General features: G+C 43.5%; 4 protein-coding genes across 11 annotated transcripts in view; 2 read left to right on the top strand and 2 right to left on the bottom strand.

The window, feature by feature from the left end:
* The first annotated feature begins 4014 nt into the window (after positions 1-4014).
* tbxas1 (thromboxane A synthase 1 (platelet)) lies at positions 4015-8169 on the top strand. The gene is made up of 14 exons (XM_029153975.3): positions 4015-4112; positions 4408-4555; positions 4683-4776; positions 4961-5013; positions 5127-5223; positions 5334-5450; positions 5800-5888; positions 5974-6122; positions 6379-6509; positions 6626-6976; positions 7072-7160; positions 7267-7404; positions 7485-7647; positions 7807-8169. The coding sequence occupies exons 2-14, from the start codon at positions 4458-4460 to the stop codon at positions 7915-7917; spliced, it is 1680 nt and encodes a 559-aa protein (XP_029009808.2). The 5' UTR covers positions 4015-4112; positions 4408-4457; the 3' UTR covers positions 7918-8169.
* An 84-nt stretch (positions 8170-8253) lies between these two features.
* Positions 8254-12217, bottom strand: parp12a (poly (ADP-ribose) polymerase family, member 12a). Its single transcript, XM_029153974.3, is given in 12 exon segments — positions 8254-9147; positions 9247-9398; positions 9588-9718; positions 9843-9936; positions 10042-10277; positions 10362-10536; positions 10645-10834; positions 10916-11027; positions 11029-11069; positions 11155-11410; positions 11493-11628; positions 11901-12217. Coding segments are annotated over 12 exon segments (2097 nt in total). The 3' UTR covers positions 8254-8890.
* Positions 10764-15335, top strand: ccdc113 (coiled-coil domain containing 113). Of its 3 annotated transcripts, none has more exons than XM_055509997.1 (9): positions 10764-10903; positions 12832-12961; positions 13234-13395; positions 13472-13618; positions 13737-13862; positions 14026-14124; positions 14237-14344; positions 14571-14726; positions 14922-15335. In XM_055509997.1, the coding sequence occupies exons 2-9, from the start codon at positions 12866-12868 to the stop codon at positions 15048-15050; spliced, it is 1023 nt and encodes a 340-aa protein (XP_055365972.1). In that variant the 5' UTR covers positions 10764-10903; positions 12832-12865; the 3' UTR covers positions 15051-15335. The 3 variants fall into 3 exon arrangements, with proteins under 3 accessions (XP_055365972.1, XP_029009810.1, XP_029009809.1); XM_029153977.2 differs by lacking the exon at positions 10764-10903 and adding an exon at positions 12498-12632 and having other exon boundaries at positions 13737-13847; XM_029153976.2 differs by lacking the exon at positions 10764-10903 and adding an exon at positions 12498-12632.
* Positions 15336-15425: 90 nt separating this feature from the next.
* Positions 15426-26552, bottom strand: part of srgap1a (SLIT-ROBO Rho GTPase activating protein 1a) — a 53046-nt gene continuing 41919 nt past the window's right edge. For 2 of the 6 annotated variants that reach the window (XM_055509994.1, XM_029154991.3), the window contains exons 16-23: positions 25740-25845; positions 25293-25517; positions 25163-25207; positions 24539-24618; positions 21259-21439; positions 20189-20326; positions 18307-18688; positions 15426-17705 (exon numbers count right to left, since the gene is read on the bottom strand). In XM_055509994.1, coding sequence (XP_055365969.1) covers positions 17298-17705; positions 18307-18688; positions 20189-20326; positions 21259-21439; positions 24539-24618; positions 25163-25207; positions 25293-25517; positions 25740-25845 — 1565 coding nt within the window. In that variant the 3' untranslated portion in view covers positions 15426-17297. Of the gene's footprint in view, positions 17706-18230; positions 18689-20188; positions 20327-21258; positions 21440-24538; positions 24619-25162; positions 25208-25292; positions 25518-25739; positions 25846-26552 lie in introns of all 6 variants that reach the window. The other 4 variants (XM_029154995.3, XM_029154992.3, XM_055509996.1 and 1 more) reach the window with 3 other exon arrangements.

Genomic DNA, 26552 nt, shown 5'->3' with positions numbered 1-26552 from the left:
CAGACTGGATGAATTTAGTTTTTATCATCTGTTTTATTTTCTGCATACACCTTCACTATTTTGCCTTCATGATGACAATATGTGGGAGTGCATGTGCAGCTGTCGACATCTATGAATAAGTGTTTGCATAAATGAATGATTTTTTGCATTCATTTGCTCTTCGACGTCCTCTCTCGTCTTTGGTTCTTTGAGTTCCACCGCCTCCAGGATGTGGCTGTTAAATGTGATGTGTCGTCATAAACCTAAGTAATAAACTCGCTGTTAGGTTGTTTGTCAGACAGTCCAACTTTACAGCGTCCACACTCAAAGCCATAATCAATTCAGGGAAAGTAATAATTTCCCTTTAAAATAATAAACCAGTGATACACACTCAAATGTTGGTTCTCTGCTTATTTGGAAAAAGTCAGGTTTTGACTCTGTATTTACGCCGAAAGCTTCAATTCTTGGTGGTTGAGAGAGAGGAGAACCTAAAACATACAGTACATTTAATAAATTTTTCAAACTTGTTTTTTTTCATATTTCTCTGTCAAATGTGAAAGAAGGAACCTTAAGAGACCCCTAATTTCCTGCCCAGCTCCATTTTGCACTGCATGCGTCCAGCGTCTCCTCTAGTCGCTGGGCAGCCTTCATTCAAAGTAGGACGTAATATATGTAAATATGACATAAAGCAGGTGACACTGACAGACTGCACTGCATGCTGGACTTTTTCTACTTTAGATGCTGTTGGTGAAAAGCCGTTAATATAAATATTTCTCCTCCCTTTCACAGCGCTGATAAAACCACTTTCACTGTACGGTACGACGTCTGTGTGCTGCTTAAATTGAGACCTACCCGCATTAGGAATTGATTTTTTTTTTCTTTAACAACAGTCTAAAGGTTTCCAATTGTCTAAAGTCGGTTTTCCTTCCCCGCTCTGCCTGCAGGGAAGCTGCACCTTAAAATAACACTCGCATGTACTGTACTCTTCCAACCAGTCAGTATTTATGAACATGAACAGCTAGTATGCTAAAAACACACAAGCAGCTCTAGGGCTACTCTATTGCTCATGAATTATAAATCTGAGCACTCCTGATGTTTTATATGAGCGTGGACATACAAATTTTATAAACAAGTGCCAGAGTGCACTAATATTTGTCTAGTAAAATGAACAGGGGGGGGTGAACGGCGTCGTCTGGAGGCTTCGTGACGTGCGCCGTCGGAATTGGAGGTTCCGATGTTTGGCGCCGACGAGAGCGGAACGGAGCGATGTAACGGCGGTGGAAGGCCTCCTGCAGGTGCTTCGCCCTTTTAAAGGTTGTCCTACAGACTGTGCACTGATGGAGGCTGCAAAGATTTTTTTTTTTTTTGAATGGCTTTAAAGAGTGTGAAGGTCTCAGAAAGGGTTCACAGTAGTCCTGCAGAAAGAACGCGAGTCTGCTTATGTTCTATTACCTGTGCGCCATCGCTTTCAGACTGCATTCACCCGTATGCCGAACTTCAACTCCCGGTGGCTCTAGGCAGTCTGAGTGCAGGCGCATTGGCAGCGGAGAGGGGAGAGGGATCTGTATCTTTCATTCCTGGCTCCCAGTGCCCTCTGGCGGTCCTCAGAGCGGGCGAGGTCCAACTAACTCCTTATTTCTTCCTCAGCCAGTTCTCTCCATTAATAGCTTAGTGCTGCTCCAGCTCCCATTGTTATTCCTGCCTGGCTGCGTGCTGCTCTGAGAACGTTGCATGTTTATCGGACCAGAAATATTGTGCATCTTTGCTTAAGGAGGATGAACTTTGAGGGAAAGGCCTCCTCTGAATGCAGACGCTCTCGTCCTGTGTTCTTCTTCATCTGCGTGGCTCTGTTTGACCTTCTCCCCGTCCCTCCGTGATAAGTAGAAAACGTTTGGTCGTACGGGCTGGTAGGTAAACTCTCATGCAGTGATGGGCGGTGAGGTTCATGGCTAAAGAGGCACCCCCAGAGTTAAAGATTTTAAAATGATAACAACTCAAAAGAGAATCTGTTTTTTACTAGCAGAATGATTATATACGACTGGCCACGTTTCATATCTTATCAGCCTTCGTTTTATAGCAGTAAAAGCAATGGATGGAGAAAATTTGGTCTGTACCCCCCATTTATACTGTTTTTTAGAAAATTAAAAAGCATTTGAGCATTTGTTTGACGAGGAAGAAGAGGACGAGCGCCCAAGCTGGAGTTCACAAACCAGTCATAGGAGACACTGCTGCACAATTGCATTCAGAATGACATGTCATAGCTTATTCATAGTCTGTACTTCACTTCATGTACTCCTGAAGATAATGTTTTTATTTTGGTTGCGACACGTGCAGCTTTGGAGGCTGGAGAACTTTGTGCAGGGTTTCCGTAACAACGGAGACGATGCTGTCACCTGTGTTTATGGTGACTCAATGCAACAAATAATCACCTGAGCAGCAATTTACCTGATTAGAAGTAATGATACGAGCAGTGATAAGCTCACAATGCAGACAAACATTTCTGTTCTTCTAGCATGTTTCTTTTAGCACCCCGCACCTCTTTGCTCCCTCCAGCCTCCAATCCAAAAGACTCATCAAGTCATTTTTTAAAATAATGTAGGAAATACATATATTTATTGTTAAAAATGTAATTTACTTTGTATTGCTTTATATTCCACTGTGAGAATTTAGATATGTTTGCAAAATAGTCAAAATATTTACTTATCACATGGCGATAACACCTGTGTGAACTTCTAAGTCTGAGATCAGAACAGTGTTGTAACACTATTTAGGATGTTTATTTGTCCATATCACCTTCTTTATTATTTCAATTTACTACATACATCAACATAATGAATACATATGTAATAATTAGTGTGTCTGCAACAACAGTCATGCAACTTACAAGAAAACAGTTTTACTGAGACGGGATGTAAAAAGTGGTGCTGATTGGACCTGAGGTGTTACTCAGCTGCAACTAAAACTGCTGTACAACATTACAACATTTACATTACATTATTTATTTAATGGTACCAGCAATAAGGCACGGCAAGTAGAAGTACTAGGAGTAGTATAGTTTACTTCAGTTAATGAAGTAAAATCAGAGAATACAAATAATGAAAACTGAAAATTCCGATAAACTGTTTATGCTGAAAAACATTTCATGACGTATGAGAATGGCTTTCAGCATTTTACACTGAATTCAATGAAGGTTGATGGTTTTATTTTGTTTACTAAAATGAATCATATTATAAAAATAAAAATGAGCATAAATAGTTTTAGCTTTTGCTTTTATCATTGGCATTTATTTTTGACATAAAGTTGAAGTATTAAATGTTAATACTTAAACTTTTTTTAATTCTACATAGAGTCAGTAGGATATAAAATGAATATAATAATGATAAGTGGCAAGGTGAGTCCCTGTCTCACCTGCCTCCCCTGACTGTATGCCACTGCTCAACAAAATGTACTATTTCACTTTTGTCCCAGTTAACTTTGAGAGTGTTCATTTGTTAGAGTCACTGTGCACAGTTGAGCACAAAATTTATCACATCCTGTGACATGCTTCATTAAAAGGAAGGATCCTGACTGATTATACCCATCACACAGACACACACAATTAGGACTGTGTCGCAAGCCACTATTGTCTGTTGGTCATAAATTGAATTTTATTCTGAAATGGGCAAATAGGTGCTTTTGCTTATTTATTGGCTTCTTAATGTATCTACTATTAATAAGAAATGACATTCTGTTATTTTGTTCTGAAGCTTTCTCAGACCTATTGTCGCCCATATTTGTGAATTGGTAGATTTATGTAGATAATGTGGTATGTGAGCGTCCTCTGCTGGCAATTCCGATTCTATTTTAACACGGAGGACGTCAAGTTAGAGCCTTTTCTTTTATAACAATTTATTTTACATATAAATCATAAACAAAGATATAGATGCATACAAATGACCTATAGATTATTTATATAAAGACATTATTTTAATATATCACACAAACACAGTTCTGCTCACAGGCTGTTTTATGCTCCTGTCCGGCAGGTGTCGCTGTGTCGCTCTTTCACCTCAGGTCTTTCGCGTCGCGATACAATGAGCCGAAGAAGTCCTACTACGTCAATATTGACATAACGTCACCTAGGACGCTTCGAGGTGAGTGTTTTGTCATGTTTAGAAAATGACCCCGTGAGTGTTTCCCTCATTTAAACCTGGTGCTGACACAAAACATGAAAACCTTACTCGATGTGCGGCAAAGAACCCAGCGACTAGACAGTTAGCAAGTCCACGTAAAGTAAATACGTCAGCTAGCTGTTAGCCTAGCATCACACATCACGGGATTTCATGCACAGGATAGTTAGTTGGGCTATAACTTAGAATTGGGTGTTCCTTTTTGACATCGTATAACTTTATTAAGGTGATTTAAACCTCATATTCGTTTCCCTTACAGTTACCTTGATTTCATGCTGCTAGTGGAGACCTGACAGATGTGTTGCCACCATGGAGGCTCCAGTTAACTTCCTAAACGCCTGCATTGAGTCCAGTGGACTGTCTGTGTCTCTCAGCCTTTTCCTCATCTTTCTGGCTCTTTTGTACTGGTGCGTAAATGCTTGTCTGGCATTCTGGTAGTTACACAGTTATAACCAAGGACAATCTTTATTTCAAACTTCTATTATCATTTTTAATTCTGTTATATTAACTCAACTCTTTCTCGATGTCTTCTAGGTATTCAGTTTACCCCTTTTCTGTCCTTTCACGATGTGGCATCAAACATCCAAAGCCTGTACCTTTCTTTGGTAACATGTTCAGGTTTCACCAGGTATGATGCTGAATGACTGTAGGTCCAATATAAACTTCTGCCTCATTTTATCAGTCATACTGTACCCGTTTATCCTAGTATTACTAGTATTTTACCTATTTTTGATTGCTGTGTTTCAGTAAGACTGCACCTAGGTTGTTCACCTTCACAATCAGTTAATATTAATTTGTTGTTTCCTTTTTAGGGTTTTCTCAACCCAATCAGTGATCTCATAAAAACACATGGGCGAGTTTGTGGGCAAGTAAAACAAGTCTATATTTGATGAAATCTTAGAATTAGACATTTTTGTCAGTAGTTAAGTGACTTGGTTATGCACTAGTTTGACTGAGGCTCCATTGTCTGTATATTAGGTACTATTTGGGCCGGAGACCAGTGGTGGTGGTGGCAGACCCTGACATGCTCAGACAAGTGTTGGTGAGAGACTTCAGCAGCTTTTCAAACCGAATGGTGAGAGCATCAGCCAAATCATCCACATACAGTGTATATTAGGTGTTTACATGTAATAGCTCGGTAGGTTAGATAAGGTGAAGATGGCTGACCTCTTCTCTTTTATCTAGACTCTGCGCTTTGCTACCAAACCCATGACCGACTGTCTGCTAATGCTGAGGAATGAACGCTGGAAGAGGGTGCGGAGCATCCTGACCCCGTCATTCAGTGCTGCCAAGATGAAAGAGGTGAGAACGAAATGCTTTTGTTTCTACAGTTTGTTCCAAATATTTGCTGTCTGTTGTAAAGGCCTCACTCGTTGAGTTTATAGTCTAAAGGCAAACTATGTTAACCACGCTGACCTAGTTTGAGCTTCTTATTTGCCTTTATGGTTTTAAAGTACATCATAGCCTTATTGTTCATTTACATTCAAAGCGTCACCTGTCTGTAGGTGTGTGTGTGTGTGTGTGTGTTATATGTTGATACTAAATAGCTTCTGCAGCTGTGTAGTATGAGTTCTTGTCTTTGTTGATCCAAATGATTGATGTGTACAGTGGCTTGTGCAGTTATGAGTGTTGTTATCCCCTTTTCTTGTAGATGGTCCCACTCATCAACACAGCCACAGATGCCCTGATGAAGAACTTGAATGTGTATGCTGAGTCAGGAGAGGCCTTTGACATCCACAAGTAACCAGACAAATTGAATAATACGATGGTAAAATTTTTTGTCCGTTGTGTGTCATATTGTTTATTGTGTGTGTGCGCTTTGCAGGTGTTTTGGCTGCTTCACCATGGATGTAATCGCCAGTGTGGCCTTTGCAACTCAGGTGGACTCTCAGAACAACCCACATGACCCGTTTGTCCACCACGCTCAGATGTTCTTCTCCTTTTCTATGTTCAGACCCATCATGCTGTTTTTCAGTCAGTTCCAGTCTATTTTTTTATTTATATTAATTATGAAAGTTGTATTTTTTATGGATTTAGTGAAAAGGAAAAACAATTGTTTGTAGAATTGTTTTGAAGCAGAAACTGAGAAGGAGGATAAATAATATTAGGAAACCCTAATAAATAAAACGCCACTATCATTTTTAAACAGAGATGAAAATGTGTGTTTTCAATCTACTTTTTGTATGTCTGTAATTAAGTTTAGTTAAAATTTAAGTTTTGAATTTTCCAGTTGCTTTTCCTTCCATCATGGCTCCTCTGGCGGGACTCATCCCTAACAAAAGGCGAGACCAGATGAATCAGTTCTTCATTAGCAGCATTCAGAAAATTATCAAGCAGAGAGAGGAGCAGCCTCCTGAACAGGTTGATCCTATAATACACTGTAAAACTCTTAACAATGCTTAGACAGTCATTTCAGTTTGTGCTGCATTCTTTTGATAAATAGGGGTTTAATGTATCTGAATTATTCACCGTTGCAGAGACGTAGAGACTTCCTTCAGCTGATGTTGGACGCTCGAAGCAGCAAGGAGCCTGCGTCTTCAGAACACTTTGACACAGCGAACCGTGACAACGAGCTGGAGCACCTGAACCAGCCCACCCAGCCACAGGCTTCAGAACACTGCCACCGTCAGCCACAGGAGCCACACACCAGGCGTCTACAGAAAAAGACTATGAGTGAGGATGAAGTTGTGGGTCAGGCTTTTGTCTTTCTGCTGGCTGGCTACGAAACCAGCAGCAACACTTTGGCATTTACTTGCTACCTCCTGGCCATTAACCCTGAATGTCAGTGTAAATTACAGGAAGAGGTGGATGATTTCTTCACCACACATGTGAGCGCTAGCATGGACTTTTGATCTTACTTTATCTAGTTCAAATAGAGAATGTATTTTAAGGGACCTGATTATTATGTATTCTTCTGTTGCAGGAGTCACCCGATTATACAAATGTCCAGGAGCTAAAGTATTTAGAAATGGTTATATGTGAAGCGCTGCGTCTCTATCCTCCTGGATTCAGGTACATTCAGAACATCAAATGATAATACAGTGAATCACCACCACATTTATCAGTATCATAAATAAGTTACAGTTTGTTCAGTTTGTTTGTGCACTTTGCCACAAAGGTTTGCCCGAGACATCGAGCATGACTGTGTGGTGAATGGCCAGCTCCTCCCTAAAGGGGCGACGTTGGAGATTCCAGCAGGTTTCCTCCATTATGACCCAGAGTACTGGCCAGAGCCCGAGAAGTTTATTCCTGAGAGGTAGCACACTTTCTAATGCTGAAGATGTTGCTTCTTGGAGTCTGCTGTTTTAAAATCTAAAACTTGTGATTGACCTCCAGATTTACACCAGAGGCCAAGGCCAGTCGACATCAGTTCGTGTACCTGCCGTTTGGGGCAGGCCCCCGTAACTGTGTTGGAATGAGGCTGGCTCAGCTGGAAATTAAAATGGCTCTAGTCCATCTGTTACGCAGGTTCAATGTTGTGGCCTGTTCTGAGACAAAGGTGCGTTGGACAGTTTTCAACCCTTAATGCTGCTCAGGTGTCATCTGAGTTTATATTTATTTTTTATCCTGTATTAAATATGAAGGCTCAGATATTGCAATTAAAGTAACACGCCACAGCCTAAAGACAGGAATGATGCTTTTGTTCTTGTTTTTTCAGGTTCCTCTTGAATTAAAGTCATCGAGCACTTTAGGACCTAAAAATGGGATATTTGTCAGAATTACAAGAAGAGTCCTGGGAGGAGTTAATATGTCTTCACCAGCCATGTAAGACAAGAAATGGAAACCTCCATCTCACTTTTTAAATATTCTTGCCGCATATAACTACTCCTACTACTACTACTAGTAGTAAAAACATTTGGTGATAATGAATAACTTTTAATGATGTGCTGTTCTGAGAAGCTTATAAGTAAAATGGAGTTAAAATGATTCAACAACGGATTATTATGTTTCTGTGAAACAGTATGTACCTTATATTCTAGTAATAAAAAGATCATGAATAAATATTGCTGAAGATTAAAAACATGCATTCGTTTTTTTAATACTAAGTCACCTTTGTTTAGTACTAAATAAAGAAAGTGTTGAAGAATGGGAATACAAGGACAACTGCATTTTTCAATATGTTTATTACATAAACACAAGAGATCCCCATTCCACTCCAGGTCATTTTTTTGCCTTCAGCATTTTCTTTGTGTTATTATATGATATTATTAGGTCACCACAGTTAGTTTCATACACAAAGGAAAGTTTCATTGTGTTCAGAGGGTATGTTCCAAACACAGCTACAGGTTGTAGGCTTCAATAACACTGGTTAATGCAGTTTGAATGTTCTCTTAGGTTTATCTGATGCCCGTCTCTACAGTATACGTCGGCCTGTACCAGTCTACTGTGAGCTCAGTGTCCCACAACCCCTAATGGAAAAGCAGGTAGAATAATGAAGCATACACTCTGAGCGCTTCTGTTGGCACTTCCAAACAGAAGCGCTCCTTGTACTGTAACTTAGAGGATAGGAACCCATGTAGTTCAACCTGTCACAACACACGATTTATTGATTATGGGCAATTTAATGATTTATCCTATAATCACATCCCATATCCATATTATAGTGGAATTTTGCCATTAAAACATCAATGCTTCTTAATGCTAATCTGACTTCTCACCTACCGGAAAAAACAGACATTTAACAGACTTGTTGCTACAAGTCAAAGCAAATGAACAAGGGAAGGAAGAAACAGCGCGATCACTTAGGAGTAATTAATGATATATTCTGGATAAATCTGTTGTTTTTCAAAGATGACATAGATGCTGGGATCACTTTCACGGTCAACGCAGCTGTCGTAGAGGATTGTGCTCCTGGCTTTCTGCGGCGGGCGTACGTAGCTGCTGCTTCCTCTGGTGTACTCCCCGACCAGCACCAGAGCAACGAACATGACCTTTTTCTGGCTTCCCTTGGCCCTGGAATACGTGTCTGAGTAAGATGCATCCCTGGCAAAGTAACTCCCTGTAGAACACGTAAACAGTCACGCTGTCAGTCTAAACAAAGCCTATTCCATCTATCAATCCGTGTATTCATCATAATGCAGCAATGACTTTACCGCACCTTTGCCATAGGCTGTGCCGTGGACGCCACACATCCTCCAGTCGAAGTTTTGCTCACAGATGGCCTCAACCAGGCCCTCGTCTGTCCCGTGGAACAAGTACTGCTCATTCACAGCCTTCCCCCCATTCCTCTTCTTCATCTGCTCTTTCTGCCTGAAAACATAAAACAGCAAGGCCTAATGTGATGATTTGTTAAGAAGCTGAATTCAATTTTCCCTTTGGGGATTTTAAAGAAAATGCTTGTTCACTTTCGTGAAAGACATGGATAAGTAAGAAAAAAAATAAAGTAAAAGATAAATCTGAAGTCTCATCATAAAAGCAAAAAACGTTTCTGTGCTTTACCACTGGAAGACTTTCCACAAAGACGGGTTCTGTATCCTCTGGATGCTGTTGATCTGACTCTGAGGCATGGTGCGCTTGAACAGTGTCCTAATCAAAGTCAAATCCTTTAAAGCGTCGGAAAGTGTGATGAGCTGCAAGATAAAGTGAGAGAGAAGACGTATTTAATCAACGCAAGGTACAAATATTTACAAGGTTTCATGTGAAACCAGAGAGAAAACAAACAAAGAGCACAATTAAACGTGATGTGAATTTGACCTTGTAGCCAAAATCAGGCAGCGCATTCAGGTCCCAGTGCGATGGGACACTTTGAGCCGTGGAGGAGCTGGAGCTTGGTGATGATGATGTACCACTACAGGAACAGCAACACAAAGCAAGAGCCGCCTCATTAGTGAATTCATTCAAACAATGCAAATGTCACAGCTGCAAGGTCAAAAAAAAAGAAGAAAGAAAGTACCCTTTGAGCTTCGTCTTCACATCGAGAGCCGACACAAACTGAGGCCGTCGTCTGACCTCCCTCTTGGTTTTGTATTTGACGTTCTGCTGATACATCTGCTGGGATCCTGCTTCTCCTTCAAAGTGGAGGATATACTGCTGTTTGCCCGCGCTGAAAGGAACGCCTGTGGTTCTGTCTGCCAGGTACACATTCTCCAGAGTTTGAGAAGTAACAGAAGCTTCTGTATCACTGTCTCCCTGAATTGAAAGAAAGAAGTGAACAACCCTCCAGCATCTTTCAGCAAACACAAATCAAGCTGCCTTATATGTATTTAAACTCACCTGGCCGTACTCTTTCCATTGCCCATTCTCATCCCTCCAGTACCAGAGCCACTGCGTTGTGAGGATGTAGTGAGGTGGCTTTGAGACAGAGGAGGCAGTGGACAGACGACGCACCCGAGAACCCCCGTATGTCATAGTCAGGAAGTTGACAGACTGCACAGCAGGGGATGCAGGGCTGAGAGCAGTGGAAGCACAGTAAGGCTCCATCAACAGAAGCATATGAGACATACTGAATCAATTAACTAAATGACTGCTCCTTTCTGTGATCGACTTTCTCATGTACCTCTGAATCCCAAAAAAATTTAAAATGGCTGAGGGGGGCGTGAGTTCTTCCATGCAGCTGGTGTCGTGCTTGGGGTCACAGTAAGCCTTCTCAATGTCCTCCATGTTCTCCAGGTCCTTCCAGGTTTTTCCGTCGCGGTCCAGAACCTCCCACTTGTACGGCAGGAGCCAGTGGACGTGAGCGCATTTATCTGAGGGAGGACGGGACACAAAGGCACGCTCTTAGGCAGCGGTATCAAAACAGCAGCAGCTCCACGCAGGTGAGGAGGTACCTTTGTACTGGCATTGCATCCGAATGAAGTACAGGCAGATTTCTTTTTTGTCAGCGTCGGTGCTGATCGTTTGAGGTGGGGGGCTGGAAGTAGTGGGGGGTCCGGGGTCGACTGTGGGAAGGCAGCTTTATGGGGGTCCTTACCTGTGGCAACACTGCATGAGACACACGGGACAAAATTATATTGTGCAGGATATCACGCATCAGAAAATGTAGGGTTTCAACAAAAGGAATCTTTACCAGCAGCAGGAGTAACTTGCTGACTCATGATGATGAATCTATTTCTGTAGATCCCATAAAGGTCTCTAATATTCTCCTCACTAAATCCTTTGAGGAGGTTCCTTCCTTGCGCGTCGATGCCGTGGCTTCTCTTGCACGACGGTCCAAACTTGCAGTCATTCTGGACATAGTGCAGGCAGACGTGGAGCTTGGTGCAGGTGCCGGTGAACTTACAGGAGCCGTTCAACCCAGTGCCCTTGTTATAGTGTGGGCAGATCTGGGCAGAGGAGCACAGAAGGGGACATCTCTAAAAGCATAGTCCCTCATTCAGAAATGTAGATGAATGACATTGAACAAACCTCAGGAAGTAGATAAGGGTCATTCTGCAGTAACAGCTGGAACACCTGCTTCTCTGTCAGATCTTGGAGGCCGTATTTGTTTAAAAGCTCTGCGTTGTGTGGAGAAGCCAGACTGTGGGATTTTTTACATTTGTTCCTAAAATGATAATGATATCACTTCAGGTAAGAGTCCATCGCAACAGCATTATCACTTGTAGCTTTATCATTCGTAGTGTCAGTGTAGGACTTTAAAGATTAAAGGTTATTTCACTTCCTGCATTCCTTGACTCCCGTGAATGCAACCAAAATCCATTTTTACCTTACCAATTAAGATTTAAGATTTATTGGATTTCAATTAAGACAACACTGTCCTTAATATCACTGAAACACTGAACGAAAAGAGAAAGTTAAAGCAATAACAATACTCACTTGAACAAGCAATCGCCGCAAACAAAATACTTGCAGAGGTGTAAATCTTCACACAGTCCGCACTCGTCGGGCTTTTTCTGACATATCCTCAGACTAGTTTTAGCCACTATCAGACTGTCCGGGGAGATCAGCTGAGCCGAGCCCTTCCGGCTCCCTTCACGGATCGCTATTTTACCGTCGTCAAACAGGACGCTGCGCAGGACGGAGTCCGCAACCGTAAAGGTCCCCGCGATGGCCTTTTCCAGGCTCTCGAAGTCCAGGCATCCCTTGTTGTCGCACAGGGTTTTGATGATGAACTTAGAAACGACAGAGGTCATCGCGGTCAGTGCACGAGCGGGCGACCCGCACCGTGCGCGAGGCAGAAATGACTAATAGTTACAGCGACGCCTGTTTACGCAGAAACGAAACTGAAGCGGAGGTGGCGCAAAACAAAACAAGCTACATTTTCCCGGAAGAGCGAAATACAGAAATATATTATGCAATCACATTTACATGCAAACTATAGGTCTCATACTTAACAGAGTCAAAATGATCCAACTTTCAATATACTTCAATTAAATAAATTATAAATTTGCGCAAGCACGTGAAGGCAACACTCGCCCATAGCAACCACTCCAGAAATTTAGTGTACCTAGCAACCATGGAGGACGAGCTGTCGTTCATGAAAGAAGAAGCTCAGGACATCACATCTGAACAAAAGGAACTGATATACAACCGACTAGAAGAACTTAAGTAATAAAAACAATACTTACGTCCTTAACTGTGAAACGTGTTGAATTAAATCTGTTATTATTAGAATAGCTAGTTTAAAGCTAACTAGCTAACGACAACGTTAGCCAAGCGTAGTGTTGTAGGTTTTCTTGTTGAATACTGAAGGTTTAAACTCTATAGTGAAACATGTTTTGCACGTTGTTGTTAATCCCCATTCAAGGCGTTCAAACGCAGCCCTCCTGGCAGAGAATGACATGTTTGAACACTTCATCGCTCGCCTGGATCCTCGGGTGCTGGGGGGCCACGCTGTGGGTCAAGGCCTGGGAGCAGCAGTCTCTGTGGAAGCTGTGGTGAGTGAGACAAAAACTTAACACAAAGCTCAGATTTTATACTGTAAAAAATAAAATCTGTATACTGTATAAAAGTAACAAAGACTACGGACATCACCAACTCTGCTCACAGAATACTTAAAGCCCTGTGTGTGTGTGTGTGTGTGTGTGTGTGTGTGTGTGTGTGTGTGTGTGTGTGTGTAAGGATAAATATGTGGGTTCATATAGGCCAATGTGTGCTCTGTACTTGTGTATAAGATCTGCATGTTTATTTTGTGTGTGTTCCTTTTCAGGGACATGGACACAGGAGGAGGTCTCGTCACTACATATCGGATCCAGTCCACGAGCTGACCTTGGAACAAAAACTTTACGTGGCACAGAGAGAAATAACAGCGACACAACTAGAGCAGGAGAAGCTCCGACGGACGTATGAGAAAATCCAAGATAACTACAAGGTTGAGGCACATAACTGCAAGCAAGTACAAACAATCCAGTAGACGCACGTTTTCCTGATGCTGCTTGTTCTCCCAGGCTTCTCTGAAAGAGGCAGAAATACGTCTCTCAGAGATCAACAAAGCCAAAACTGAGTTTGAACGCAGACTACGACCTATGAAGGACAACAGATTAGAAATGAAGAAGCCAGAGAAAATTCTCCAGTACATTGAAGACAAGTCAAAGGTAAAAAGCTAGGTTCAGTCCAGCATTTAAATTTCTGAGATTCACAAGTATTTTATCATAATGTAATTAATGCTAATCTTTGTTTCTGGTACTGTTTACATGACACAAACACAAACAGTTCTCACTGCTGGAGAAATATAATCTGAAGACCCAGATGCTGAAGGTCCAGGAGAAGAAGCTCCAGCAGCAGCTTCAGCAAAAAAAGGAGATGACAAAGGCTGAATATGAAGTAAACAATGAAAGTGTGGGTAAACAAGGGGCTGATAAAGCTTAAAAAAAGGCAGTTCATTATATCCTACTTTTTTGATTTTCTGTTTCATCACAGAACTGTCTCTATAGTTTACTTTGTTGTTCCCTTTCTTATTTTAGTTAGTGCAGTATCAATGTACAGTTTCGTATGTTTACAGGAAACCTTCCATGATTATGATGAGCAAAGAATTGACAAAAATCTGCATGAACTTCAAGTCAACAGTTTGAAAGTGCAACAAAATCTCAGTTCACACAAGGTAATTTATTCTACATTCCATTAGGTTGGATTACTTTACATTTAAGAGACATGGGATTAAATTGATCCCAACATAAAAGTGAATTTCATCCTCATTCTGCTTGTGTGAACAGGAGAAACTGCAACGTGTGACACAGGAGTCTACAGAGCTTAGTAATGACATCACCAATAGGAAGCTATTGTTGGCAAAAATCGAGGAGGACCTAGAGCACGTGGAGGAGGTTTGCTCATAGCCCAGACATTAGTCTTATGTTAAACTTAGCTGGCTGTGACTGCTGTAATAGACATGTTCACATTTATTGTACTAAATCCTGTTCTCTGAATCCACCTAATATCCCTCAGGAACCATCTGTCGTTACGTGTGCAAAATGACAGCATAATCTGTGATGGTTGATGGTGAAATCTGTATTTAATTCCTGTCTTTACTCCATATTTTTTTCTCTTCAGGAGCGTTTGAAGGCAGAGGCCCTTAACCAACACCTGCATCGCCAGATGGCAGCTTATCAGGCTCCTGATATCACCGACTACATTCACGTCAAGGACAAACGCAAAAAGCTGCGACAGAGCATTCATATTTGGGAGAGGAAGGTTGCCATTGCTGAGGTGAAAAAAGATTTTTGTTTTCAAATTAAATTAAATCTCTATTATTTTAAATGAAACTGTCAAAGTTTATAAGGTGCCTCTGTTTTTGCTTTAATCATACCTTTGCATGCTTTGGTATGAATAATCTAGATGGGGGGAAATACATAAAGTGATGATATCTAAAACAAAGTTCATTGTCTGTTCTGCCTGCACCAGATGGCCCTGAAGAGCCACACAAAAGCCTGGAACACACAGAGCCACGCTTTTACTCCTGCAAACACTGCTGCAGCTGAAGCGAGGGCTGCAGCTCACCACATGCGACTTAGGCTCCCAAACATACGGTAGAACATACAGAATAAATGGATTGGGAAATGGAATGGATTCATCCGAGCATTGCAAACAGCCTGAATACTAATAACAACAACAAGAGTTCTGTGAAGTCTTACAATTTCATGAGAGTTACTTTATAAAGCTCAGGAAACAAGAAACCAGACCACTGTCAGCTTCAGCTGTTCATGCTTATCATTTATGCCATGAACAATTATGGGAAATTATTCTGTCCTTTTTTTGATTCTTGATTTGTTATTTGTATCTGTAGTGAATAAAAGTTATCAAAAGTTTTGACTTTCATTTTGAACCCTGTGATTTTTACACTGTACCTTTACTTCTCTAAATACTTCAACAGTGAGCACAAAAAAAAGGCAAAAGGGGAGAATGAAATCCACTTTAGACCCGCCAAATAATTTCCTTTATTAGAAAGAAATTCTTGGAGCGATAAGCCCTCAAACTCTAAACATTATGATGGTACATGCCGTATATACACTTATATACATAAAAGTTAAATGTCACAAAGTATAAGCTATGTATTTATTATTAATTATGTGATAACAGTTTGGAAAATGGCATCATTACTTCTTCACGTGTCTTCTTCCTGCTCTGCATTTTCCTTAAAACATCTGACATAAAAATGCAACACACACCCAGAATGTCTGAAGTTCCTCTAAAACATTTTTAAAGGCACTTTCACAGTACATACTACAGATGTACAGAACATCACAGAGATGCTAGTGTTGACAAGCGCACACATTTCCTACACCGGGCTTCATACTGTAGGTGTGACACACATATCTAGATATTTATTCTACACCATTTGTTCCAAGACATTTCTACTCAGAAACCCAGCAAAGATGAGAAAAGGATTACAAAAATAATGGAAGTTAGTCATTCTGGAATTAATTACACACATTGTGAAGTCAAAAATAGTGTAAACCTCTAGTTGGAGAGCATTGCTTATTCGTCACAAACCATTTCCAGAGTATCATTGTCCAGTAAACGCACCCGCTGACATTTCTACAGTACAGAGGTTGAACAAAAGATGAAGGGTGCAGACACACACTCATGGAGACACACAACCATGTGGCGCTATTGCATTTTAAAATTATTACTTGATCTGAAGAGTTGAGAACTAAGTAACACACACAGCAAGTGTCGTCATCCACAAAGGGCAAATAACTGTCGTCAGTAGAGGGAGCTCTGTTTTTGGAGACATTCGCAAAGACGACAATAGGAAGCAAATCAAAGTAATAGGAAGCTTTTACACTAACAGTCATTAGGTCCATGGCTACTGGGAGCACTCCCACAGGGCGCTGCCTCGAGTCTATACATGTCTGTCAATAGGAAGGACGCCTAGATCACACATGGAGGATAGAGTTCCATGCTTTAACTTATACACTTGTGTCCTGGGGTGGATGAAGCCAAGCAAGGCATACAGGAAGGTAATGGCATGTGTTCCAGATGATCCATGATCTTACAGTGTATCTCCATAGGCTACACAGACGCAAAGGCATATGTTAACAGGCATGTGATGTATCCCTTCATTAGTCACAGATGCAGTAAATCACTTGGTGACAAAATGACGTAGTGGTTTTACCCAATAAGCACATCTCACTCCAGGCAATGTGGAAAGATGTTAGGAAGCTTGAATCCAGCGCAGATGTGGCCATTTTCACAGACGTGACTGATGGAACTGCCTGAACAAAGAAAGCTGCAGAGCTTCACACACCAGAGTACCGTACGTTCCCGAGCTCAGGCAGTCACAGTACCTCTAAAATATGTAATATCTGAAATCGGCTACTGCACATATCAAAGAACAGGGTTTTGAAGGAGTTTGTGATGCCTTCAGGGACCTCCTAGGTCAGAGCAAGAACGTACAGTTACTAAATCAATGAGTGAGGGTGCCATTGTGGTCGCTATTGGCAACAGGAGCTACATGCACTATGTTTGGTTTAATGTCTGTAAACTAAACTACTCTGAGAAGAATACAGTGTCTGAAACTTCGAAGGAAGCCTTTGTGATTTGTTGTTCAAACATTTTTTTTTAAATGACACTTTACATACTATTGATCTAAGTATATCAACACATAACTGTGCATGAGACAGCAGATTTGTCCAACTGACAAATTCTCCTCCACCAGTCTCCCCTCTTTATAATCTCTCTCCTAACAGACATCTCTAGTTCTAGAAGTAGAATTTCTATGATGTGGCGTCTTTCAGTCCCTAGGAGTCGAGTGTTCATCTCTGGTTCCTGTTCCTGTTACATGGTGCAGGACTTGTCTAGAGGATCCTGAGACGACGCAGCAGAAGGCTGGGGTGCCTGGCTAGACCTGGGCAGGACCATGGGTTTGGGCCTCAAGGCGGGGGGCTTGAGCTGCACCCCCATGCGGGGCGCCACCACAGGCTTGAAGGTGCTCATGGTGTCGCTGGAGGAGCTGGTGCTGTGGCGGATGGGAGGCTCGGTGTTGGCGGTGGGCCTCAGCATGATGCCGTGGATGGGGCTGAGCGACTCGCTGGAGCTGGCCGGCGTGGGACCCCCGCCGCTGCTGCCGGAGGTCTGCCGCTGCTCCAGGGTGTCCAGCACCACGTCGGGAGCGTGCTTGGCCGAGCTCTGCCGCTCCAGCTCACGCAGCTCGTTCAGGGCGGTGTTCATAGTTTCCTCTATGTCCTGCAGGAGGGCAAAAAGAGTGTATGTGAGCGAGGAAGGAGAACCACTAATAGATGGAAGAAGGAACAAGTATAATAGGTGCGGAAGATGGAGTTAAGCATATAGAAAACATGCATTACACATGCAGAAAGTTAGTAGCGGGCACTACTTCGCACAGGTGGTGCCTCTCCCACTACCTGCTAATGATAGTGGGGAGGTGCACAGATGACAAGCTGGTCATCTGTGCATGCTTCTGGTAGGCAGACAGACAGCCCAGGACAGTTTTAAGTGATCTCTGCTCTGAGCAAACTGAATTACAACCTTTTTAGATACTATATAGATATGACACATCATTCCAATCAGTGCCACCACCTACATACTGGTAGTGATGCAATAATCTATGTTCTGCTTGAAGCAAGACTGTTGTAAAAATGAGTCCCCGTGTCAGGCTATGCTCCCTGCTGTCTGCCTGTGAAGCTAGTCTTTTGCGTGTATTTAGCACACGGACACAGTTGCAGCCAGAGGAAGCAGAAGACAGGGACTGACTATGTTTTTACAGGGCGGGGCAGGGCTTTGATGTTGGAGGGAGCTGCGGTCGGGGCGCCGCTCGTCCCGCGCTGACCTGTGCGATGGTCTCCGGATCCAGGGGCTTGCCGCCGTGGTGGTGGTGGTGGTGATGGTGGTGGTGGTGCGCGTCGGTGAAGCCCGGGTACTGGCCCGAGGAGGTGGAGCGGCGGATCGGGGGGCTCTCCAGCTTCTTGAGCGATTCGTGGCGGCTGATGTTGGTCAGGCTGCCGTGGCCGGTGCGGCGGTGGCGCTCGGGGCTGTCCGCGGGCATGTGGTTGCGACTGCGCAGCATGTCCCGCGGGCTGAAGTGGCCTAGAACCGGGGAGCCCATCTCTGGGGTGTCGCCGTGACTCTGCTGGGACGCGTGCACCATGCAGTGGACGTCACTGGGACAGGCAGGTGGTCGGCGAGTTGGTGGGTCACTTCTTTTCCTGTGCCTGTTCAGGAGGAGCAAACAGAAACATTAATATTCATGGCACTGCATCTTACGCAGTATGGGTTTCTATCATCATAATTATAGCTGAATCACATAGTAAGTGAAGAATAGCACCAAAAAAAACAAAAAAACATTTGTATTATAGAAGCAGTTTATTGTACTAGGAAAAAAGCCAATCACTAGAAACATCTCATCAATTTAATCCAAAATCTTCAGAGCGCATTATTGGTTCTTTGTAACTATGAGCAAACGGGGAATTATTCATCACTGAATCACTTCTTCATTGAAATGGATTCGTTGGAGAATTCACATCTGCCATCATCATTGTGTCCAACACAGAAATGAGTCCAGCCGAGGGGGTTTCTCCTTAGAAAGGCTCAGGTTAAATAAACCGATGTGCTTATGATGACTCATCATACGACACTGTCAACAAAGAGAATATGTAATACTTTGAATTAACAAGCACATTGAGACAGAACTAAGAGCCAAAGCTAACTGCAGGCACCTTAGACCATTTAAGATATGATGAAACAATATTCATCATTCCATATTTGTCATAATTTAATCTCTCTGTGCTGTGCCACCCCGATGTACAGTAACCGAGGGGAGAGGTTATTAATAGTAAACACCTGCAGGGACAGCTCATGGCCTGCAGGTGGCGCCATCTACATTAATAACTAAAGTTCTCCTCTGTGATTGCACTAAAATGGGCACTGGAACTTGTTCAGCACACACAGATCACGATTTGTTTACAATGAGCCTTGCTAATATTCTCAGACAAACTACTGTGACCTAAAATGACTTAAGGGGCATCTTCATCACAAAAAATGCCTAATAACCCTTCTTTGTTTACTATCTTTCTAATGTGAGACTCTGCAAGAGGTCCATCTGGTGCAGTTCTCTGGAGTGCGAGCACCAGGATAAAGCAAATATCTAAATACAGCTCTGGATATAAATGATTTAACAGTCTGAATGGGAAAGCAGGGGAGTGAACGCGGCATAGCTGGGAGATGCAGGAGGCGGGGCATCACCTGGGAGCGGGTGACAGGTGTGGGCCCTAGTTTACACAGAGGAGGCTCGTTAAGGCTGATGTGAAAGATGATTCATTCGGATGTGCTCCTCGTCCGCATACAAATACCTGCAGTGGGGTGAACGTTGCCTGCGGAGTGAATCATCAACATTTCAGCAGCGGAGGAGAAAGGCCGAGCGTGGCTCTGAATAAAATAGCATACGTTCACGTGTTCAGTGGGAGCTAGTAACAGATGTTTCAAGGTCACTTACCTCCCCACGAGAGGAGAGGGAGACTAGATGTGGCACTCTACAGCAATATTTGTCTTTAGACATTTAATATATTTTTCACTCCACTCTCTCTCATGCTGTTTATGCACATAAAACCCATCATTTCTAGGCAAGATTCTTAGACAATAATTGAAATAGGCTAATCAGGGTCCCTGCAGGGATCAGGCCTTGTGACTGACTGCAGGCGAGCGTGACGACCGACCTGCTGATGTAGGCCTCAGAGATCCTGCCGTCAGTGGGTGAGCTGATGTCCTTCCCTGAGCATTTCTCCTCTCCGGCGTGACCGCTGCTGGCCTCGCTGTCAGCCTTCTGACTCAGGGTGTCGGAGAAGTTGTCATCTCTGGGACGCACACGGAAAGACGGACAGATAAATAAATAAGTCAGTCAATCTGCGAACACGTTCAACTTTTAGCTTTGCAGCGCTCTTTGAAAACGGCATTCAGCATCCATTTTCTTTGAGTCAGTGCCACCCCCCCCCGAGTCAGATGAGTCATATCCCAGGCCTCTGTATTCTGGTGATGCACCGTGTGCGTAGATATCAGTGAGGTGTGCGACTGGATACTGGGTACAGTTGGTGCCTGTCAGGTGGCAGTAATTAGAGCTGCCTTCAGCTGCAGCGCTGCCTCCAATGGTGAGTGGATGAGAGCCACCGACAGAAAACGGCCACTTGTTTAGTACATTCACACAGAAGCAGATTCGGCAATAAACAGCATTTATAGACATACAACAAGCAGGTTCAAACGCCCCAGCGATTAAGCCTTGAGAGGTGGCACCCTGTGCTAAAGTGGCCTCCCAGGCATTGCTGCTTGTTTCACTCTGGCTTCTTTTAAAGGGACGAGTGAAGATCACAGCGCCGTGCGCGTTCAGCCCTCCCCCGTCCGCTCTGTTTAAGCAGGGAGCAGGATGTCACGGTGCTCAGGGACACCCCGTACCGCTGTAAATTCCCCTGCTCTTTCATTAACTAAGAAGACACCCCATAAGCGGCGCTGCTCCCGGTGAATTATTGATGCGGGCGCGCAGACGGGACAGCAGCGGGGGGGGGGGGGGGAATTTTAAATGAGTGATGGGAGCGATTCTGTTCCGGTCTTAACGAGACAGTGGATCCTGTCCATTAGGCACCAGCAAACGCCGGGGCAGAGATGTGCTTGTTAGTGCCGAGAGCAAGGTGCAGTGATAGAAGGGCTGCTTAGTGACCCTGGAGGTGGCACAGGCTCCACAGCCGAGCGGGACCCGACAAGGCCGAAGGCCTGAGTCCACGAGGAAGTCACTCACATGTCTTGGACGACGATATACTGGTGTGGGACCAAGCCGTCGATGCCATTGTGCCGCCCTTCCCACCAGTCCTCGGACGCCCGCTGGTACAGCAGCAGCGAGGCGCCCTTTTTGAAAGACAGCTCTCGGGAAGATCGCCCGACGTAGTCAAACTTGGCAATAGCTTCAATGGGCTCACCCTCTGTGAGCAGAGAATGGAGAGGAGACAGGTTAGGGATGCTAAGCTATCATCACACATTTAAATGACATCGGAGCGTAGCGGTCTTTAAAAAATTAAACACTGTCTAAATCGGGACGCGTGCAGCTGAAGTGATGACGCAGGAATAGTGTGACCTGCATGACGGCACACGCACGTGGATGCACGTAGAATTTAATTTGGTTATTTTAATTGTAGTCAATAGCAGCCGAGCTCTGCCACACTGGGGCAGGGCCACAACAAGCCCCGCGGTGCTTCAGCGGGGTATTTATAGAAGCTGGCGAGGGGAGATCTATGTGGCTCAGGGGTTTATCAGCCACCGTATGGATCCTTTGATCGAGCTGATAACTGCTCAATAACTGAACAAATAAGGCCTTGGCTCAGTTACAGAGAAGAGGAGAGGAGAATGAAAAGACCAGGAAGTTTTATTATTTACAGTCCTTAAAAGTGATGATTAAATCTCATTCTTGGAGGAGTGCCTGTGCTTTAATAATTAAGCATTGCTCTCTGCAAGTTTGATGCATTTTTAACCATTGTTGATATTTACTCCGAGGAAAACATCTGTGGTTTTAACAGCAGCTACGGTGCAGATCAGTCTCCCAGTCAAAAGGTACACATCTCCAAGCAAATATGCATGTGCTGCAGCAACACAGGTCTAAAAATAGCTTCTTTATGCCTCCCTCGCTGCTACCTCCACCCTCCTCACGCCTCACTTTAAGTCAGACAGGGTGTCCCTGATCAGACATAGCCTCACCCCAACAGTAGCTCGTGGGTGGGGAGAGTCAGTAGCCGAGGCTCGCACTTGGTGTGAAAACCCATCATCATACATCGTTTGCATGAGCCTAAAAGCGATTTTCGGACGAGCAGTGAGATCATGTGAAGGTCAATTGTTAAATAACCTTTTCTTATTCTCTTTTTCCTCCCCCCAAACTTTAACTTGGCACCTTCCCTGCTTCACTGGGTTGTCAGGGATTGACAGGGTGGATGTGACGTGGCTCCAATGAAATGTGACAAGTAGGAATTTACTGTCTGAATTAATTGGGACTGCACTGCAGCAGACAAGGCTGTTAATAAAATCGGTGGCACCGACACTGGTGCAGTGCACTTCTCCTTCCTTCCTTATTTTGGCCTTGATTTATCCAATCATGCATGCACCACTTGTCTATGGTCAGTGATGTGGCTGAAACAGTAGTAAAACAATGCAGGAAGGAATCCCTTGATAAGTTGATATGGTCCTTTATCACAGAATAGCTTCAGACCTGACCATTTGAGTTTAAACTCGCATATACACTCTCTCACACTGGGACTGAGTTGAGAACAGCGTTGATCTGTGAGAGCTAGAGAGGCCTGTGGTGCAAGAGATACGAAGTGTCAGATGTCTTACACAAGCCAGTGGAGCAGACCCGGCTACGGATGCGGCTCTACATTTGTGCTCATACAAAAAAACAACAACAAAAAAAAAAAACAAGCCTGGCATGAGACGCAGGTGAAAAATAAAGTAGGAATCTTATTTTTCCGTTTTACTGTTCAAAGACAAATATTAAGACGCTACTGGAGCAGATAGTCCAGATCTGTGGACTTCAGGGCTGAACATGAGTCATCATATGCAAAAACCAAATTCTTGTTGCTGGACACAAGAAGGACATTCATCTCCATGTGTCCAATGGAAATAAAATCAATGTGCTAGCAGGAAGTAAAGCAGGAAGTAAATCTGTTTGCATGAGACAATGTACAGCAATTTATGATTGCTGCCTTAAACACATTACTATGACTTTAATCAGGAGTGAGGGAATTAGGAGGATGGCAACTGTTTGAATGATCATCAGAAAATAAACTGCTTCATCTTCACCAAAAAAGGTGAACACAGGGGTGGATGCAATGCAAATGAGCTCATATGGAGTTGAAAATAACCTATGACAATAATTAACTACCAACAACGCCACGGTTTAAAGTCTACAGGGAAGCGCCGTCAGTGAGGTGCACTCACTGTAGGTTAATTAATGAAGCTCATATGCCAGTAAGTAAAAGTCTATGTGAGTGTGTGTAGCTGCCTGTCTCCATATGTTGTACATGATGGGTGACATGACTTTAGTTTGGAATCAAAATGACGGACTGTGGATCTGTATTGTATTTCTTAACAGACTATGGAGACAGATGACGTGTGATGACGGGAATCCCCCAAGAACGCTCTTTGGGTGTGAGGAGCAGACAGGCCCGAGACAGGTTGTGTTGCTATGGAAACAGGTTTAGGGAAGTCTGTAACTAAGGTAAGATATGAAGACTGGGCTCAACTTTAGGTCGACTCTTTCTGTGCGTACACCGTCCTCGTCTGGCTGGATCTCGGTCAGAGAAGATCTATCACGTTTTAATGAGCTTTGCTTTTATTGCTTTTTCTGCCTTGCACTAAAGGTTAAACGCGGGCGTTTGACCCAGTCTGAGACTTTGGTTTCAAGTCCCACAGTCCCTGTTTTATTTGGATCGCACCAGCTGGTGTCAGTTTCTCTCAAACATAGGGCCCAGTGTATGATCACACGAGCAGAACATATCCAACTATGTCAGAGAGAACCAGGTCATTTCCTCCACCGTGTCCACATGAGCTTTCTGTTTCTTTACATTTTCCTCCGACACAGGATATTTTGTTAAATGTAAAGAAAACAGACTGTCATTTCTGAAAAGGTTATTAAAACCTGACACATTCCATACGTTTCAAATCTCTATAAAGTTTCACATATAAACATACCACAAGTTTTACACAAAGAAAAAAAAGTGAAAATATCAGCCTCAGACACATAAACAGAACTTTCTTTGCCCTATTCACTGTGTCAAGCGGGTGCAGACCACTGTGGGATTTGTTAGAATTGGATGCCTCAGGATGAAACGGAACATTTGAATATGAATGGCGGTCCAGAACTGGGAGTCCAGTCCTCTGGAACCTCAAGGTTACTGCATTTAACAGGCTGAAAGACAGGATTAGCTGCAGAGACGTGCAGAAAGCTGAATTTAACCCTTGCAACAGCACAGAAGGACACGTCTCCAAGCCTAATTCATTTTACACGCTACGTACGCATTTGCTCTCTCACTCACCGTCCTCGCTGGTGTGTGCCTCCGTACCGCCTTCGTTGTCGACCTCGTCCAAGGTTCCGTGCTCGCTGTAGGGGCTCTCACTGTGGAGACAACAGGGGAGCCATGAGCATCGCAGCTACACACACACGCACGCACGCACGCACACACGCACACACGCACACACGCACACACGCACACACGCACACACACACACACACACACACACACACACACACACACACACACACACACACACACACACACACACACCCCTCAGTGGAGACATAGACGTGATTAGCTCCATCTAGAAGTGCACTCCTCTTAGTCTTTAGTGATGTTAGACCAAAGTAACATACAGATTTGCTTAGATTTGCCTTTCTGACTCCTCTGACCTCGTCATGTGCCTCAACCCCTGACACCTTATTGGAGAGTGTAATTACAGTATTGGGTCAACCCTGCTGACATACTACTGACACGGCTGCAGTGTTTAGAAAGCGTGCATAGCTACATAGCTACACGAAGCAGGTTTGGCTGTGTGCCTTTGCCCCATTCTCATTCATTTATCCCAACTTCCAACCGACACCTTAATGAAGAAATCTGTGCAGCTGCAGGAGGTGACCTCAAGAGAAGCTTCCTTTTGCTAACCTCAGACACCAGCAGCACTGTGGCCTAGCAGCTAGACGGCGTTGGCTGCAGGTAAAAGGATCACAGCTTGAAAGTTGTGCCTGTATCTTTAACAGAACATTCTGTCTCTATTGTAAGAGAGACAACTCACCAGTAGTCTCCTCCAGCCATACACTTTTCATAAATTGGTCCGTCCAGCTCTTTGGAATCAGGGAAGATGGTTTCATGGTGGATGATGATGGTCTTGACGATCTCATTGACGTGGGCCTGGCAGGAGACCTGGTCCTGGCTGTCGGGTGTGGGCATGAGTGTAGGACCGAAGCATATGGCCAGGTTGTAAGGGTCCATCATGTTCTCGTCGCTGTACTGAGACAGACTGGACAGATGGGGAAACTTAAATCAGGCTGAATCAAGGAAAGGGAGCATTCTAATAATAATAATAATAATAATAATAATAATAATAATAATAATAATAATAATAATAATAATAATAATAAAAATAATAAAACTTTATTGATTGCCACCAGTATTTTCACATTTCATTGGTTTGAACTAGAGGGTATAGGGTGGATTCAATGGTTTGTTTCTACAGACTTACTGGTTGAGGAAGGCGAAAAGGTAGCGCATGACGATGAGGACAGATCTGGGAATGGTCAGGAGGATCTTACGGATGTACAGAGCTCTCTCATACAGGTTGTCTATTCCTAAGAGAACATTTAAAAGGTCAGGAGCCGATTTTCACAAAGTAAAATACTGTATGGAATAAAAAAAAAATATATATATTGTTTAAGAAGAATAATCTGCTTTGTGTTGCTTCAAGAGCACTTTTGTCCATTCACCTTACTGCTCACGTGACCCACAGAGAAACATCTGCTTTCTTATACAGTACTTTCCTTCACTCCAAGGAGTATTCTATACTGATCGTAGTTTGATAGATGCTGGGGAATCCCGACTTTGTGTGTTTCAGTACCATTTCATTTGCTCTTCTGTGACACTTGAAGCCTGTTTTATTTGGCTGAGCTTGGGCTGTGCTGACTGCTATAAATAGCCCCGTCACCCTCCAGCCACTCTACGCCATCTGGGATTTGGGCTTCCGGCATAGTGTGAAGCATTTCATTTTTCATGAATACCTAACTAGGATTCTGCAAGGCTCCCGAGCACTTCAGAAGTTACTATTTCCAGATCTTCTCCGACGCGCACCTATGCATCATTAACTGGTGCAAACGTGCTTGCTCAACACATCCGTACAGCGAACTCCAAAATGAAAGACATCGGGAGCTGTGGTGAGCGCCTGAGAGCAGTTAACCGGAAACGTGATCCTGTAGCTGGTCAGTCATACAGGTTCTAACATGGAGCCTGGGGGGTGTTTAGCCCATGCTGCAATAACTGGCATTTTGAGTGGGGGGGCGGG

The sequence above is a fragment of the Betta splendens genome, chromosome 6 (assembly GCF_900634795.4).
Source record: "Betta splendens chromosome 6, fBetSpl5.4, whole genome shotgun sequence".
NCBI lineage: Eukaryota > Metazoa > Chordata > Actinopteri > Anabantiformes > Osphronemidae > Betta > Betta splendens.
Note: the sequence above shows the minus strand (reverse complement) of the source record. Positions and strands in the feature narration are given on the sequence as shown.

What these genes read in the sequence shown, in the direction of transcription:
- tbxas1 (XM_029153975.3), top strand. Translation starts at nt 4,458, where the DNA reads ATGGAGGCTCCAGTTAACTTCCTAAACGCCTGCATTGAGTCCAGTGGA. An exon ending in TTTCTGGCTCTTTTGTACTG is followed by an intron (nt 4,556 to 4,682) that starts GTGCGTAAATGC and finishes GATGTCTTCTAG; the next exon opens with GTATTCAGTTTACCCCTTTT. An exon ending in GAGGCCTTTGACATCCACAA is followed by an intron (nt 5,889 to 5,973) that starts GTAACCAGACAA and finishes TGCGCTTTGCAG; the next exon opens with GTGTTTTGGCTGCTTCACCA.
- ccdc113 (XM_029153976.2), top strand. Translation starts at nt 12,541, where the DNA reads ATGGAGGACGAGCTGTCGTTCATGAAAGAAGAAGCTCAGGACATCACA. An exon ending in ACATTGAAGACAAGTCAAAG is followed by an intron (nt 13,619 to 13,736) that starts GTAAAAAGCTAG and finishes AAACACAAACAG; the next exon opens with TTCTCACTGCTGGAGAAATA. An exon ending in ACCTAGAGCACGTGGAGGAG is followed by an intron (nt 14,345 to 14,570) that starts GTTTGCTCATAG and finishes TTTTCTCTTCAG; the next exon opens with GAGCGTTTGAAGGCAGAGGC.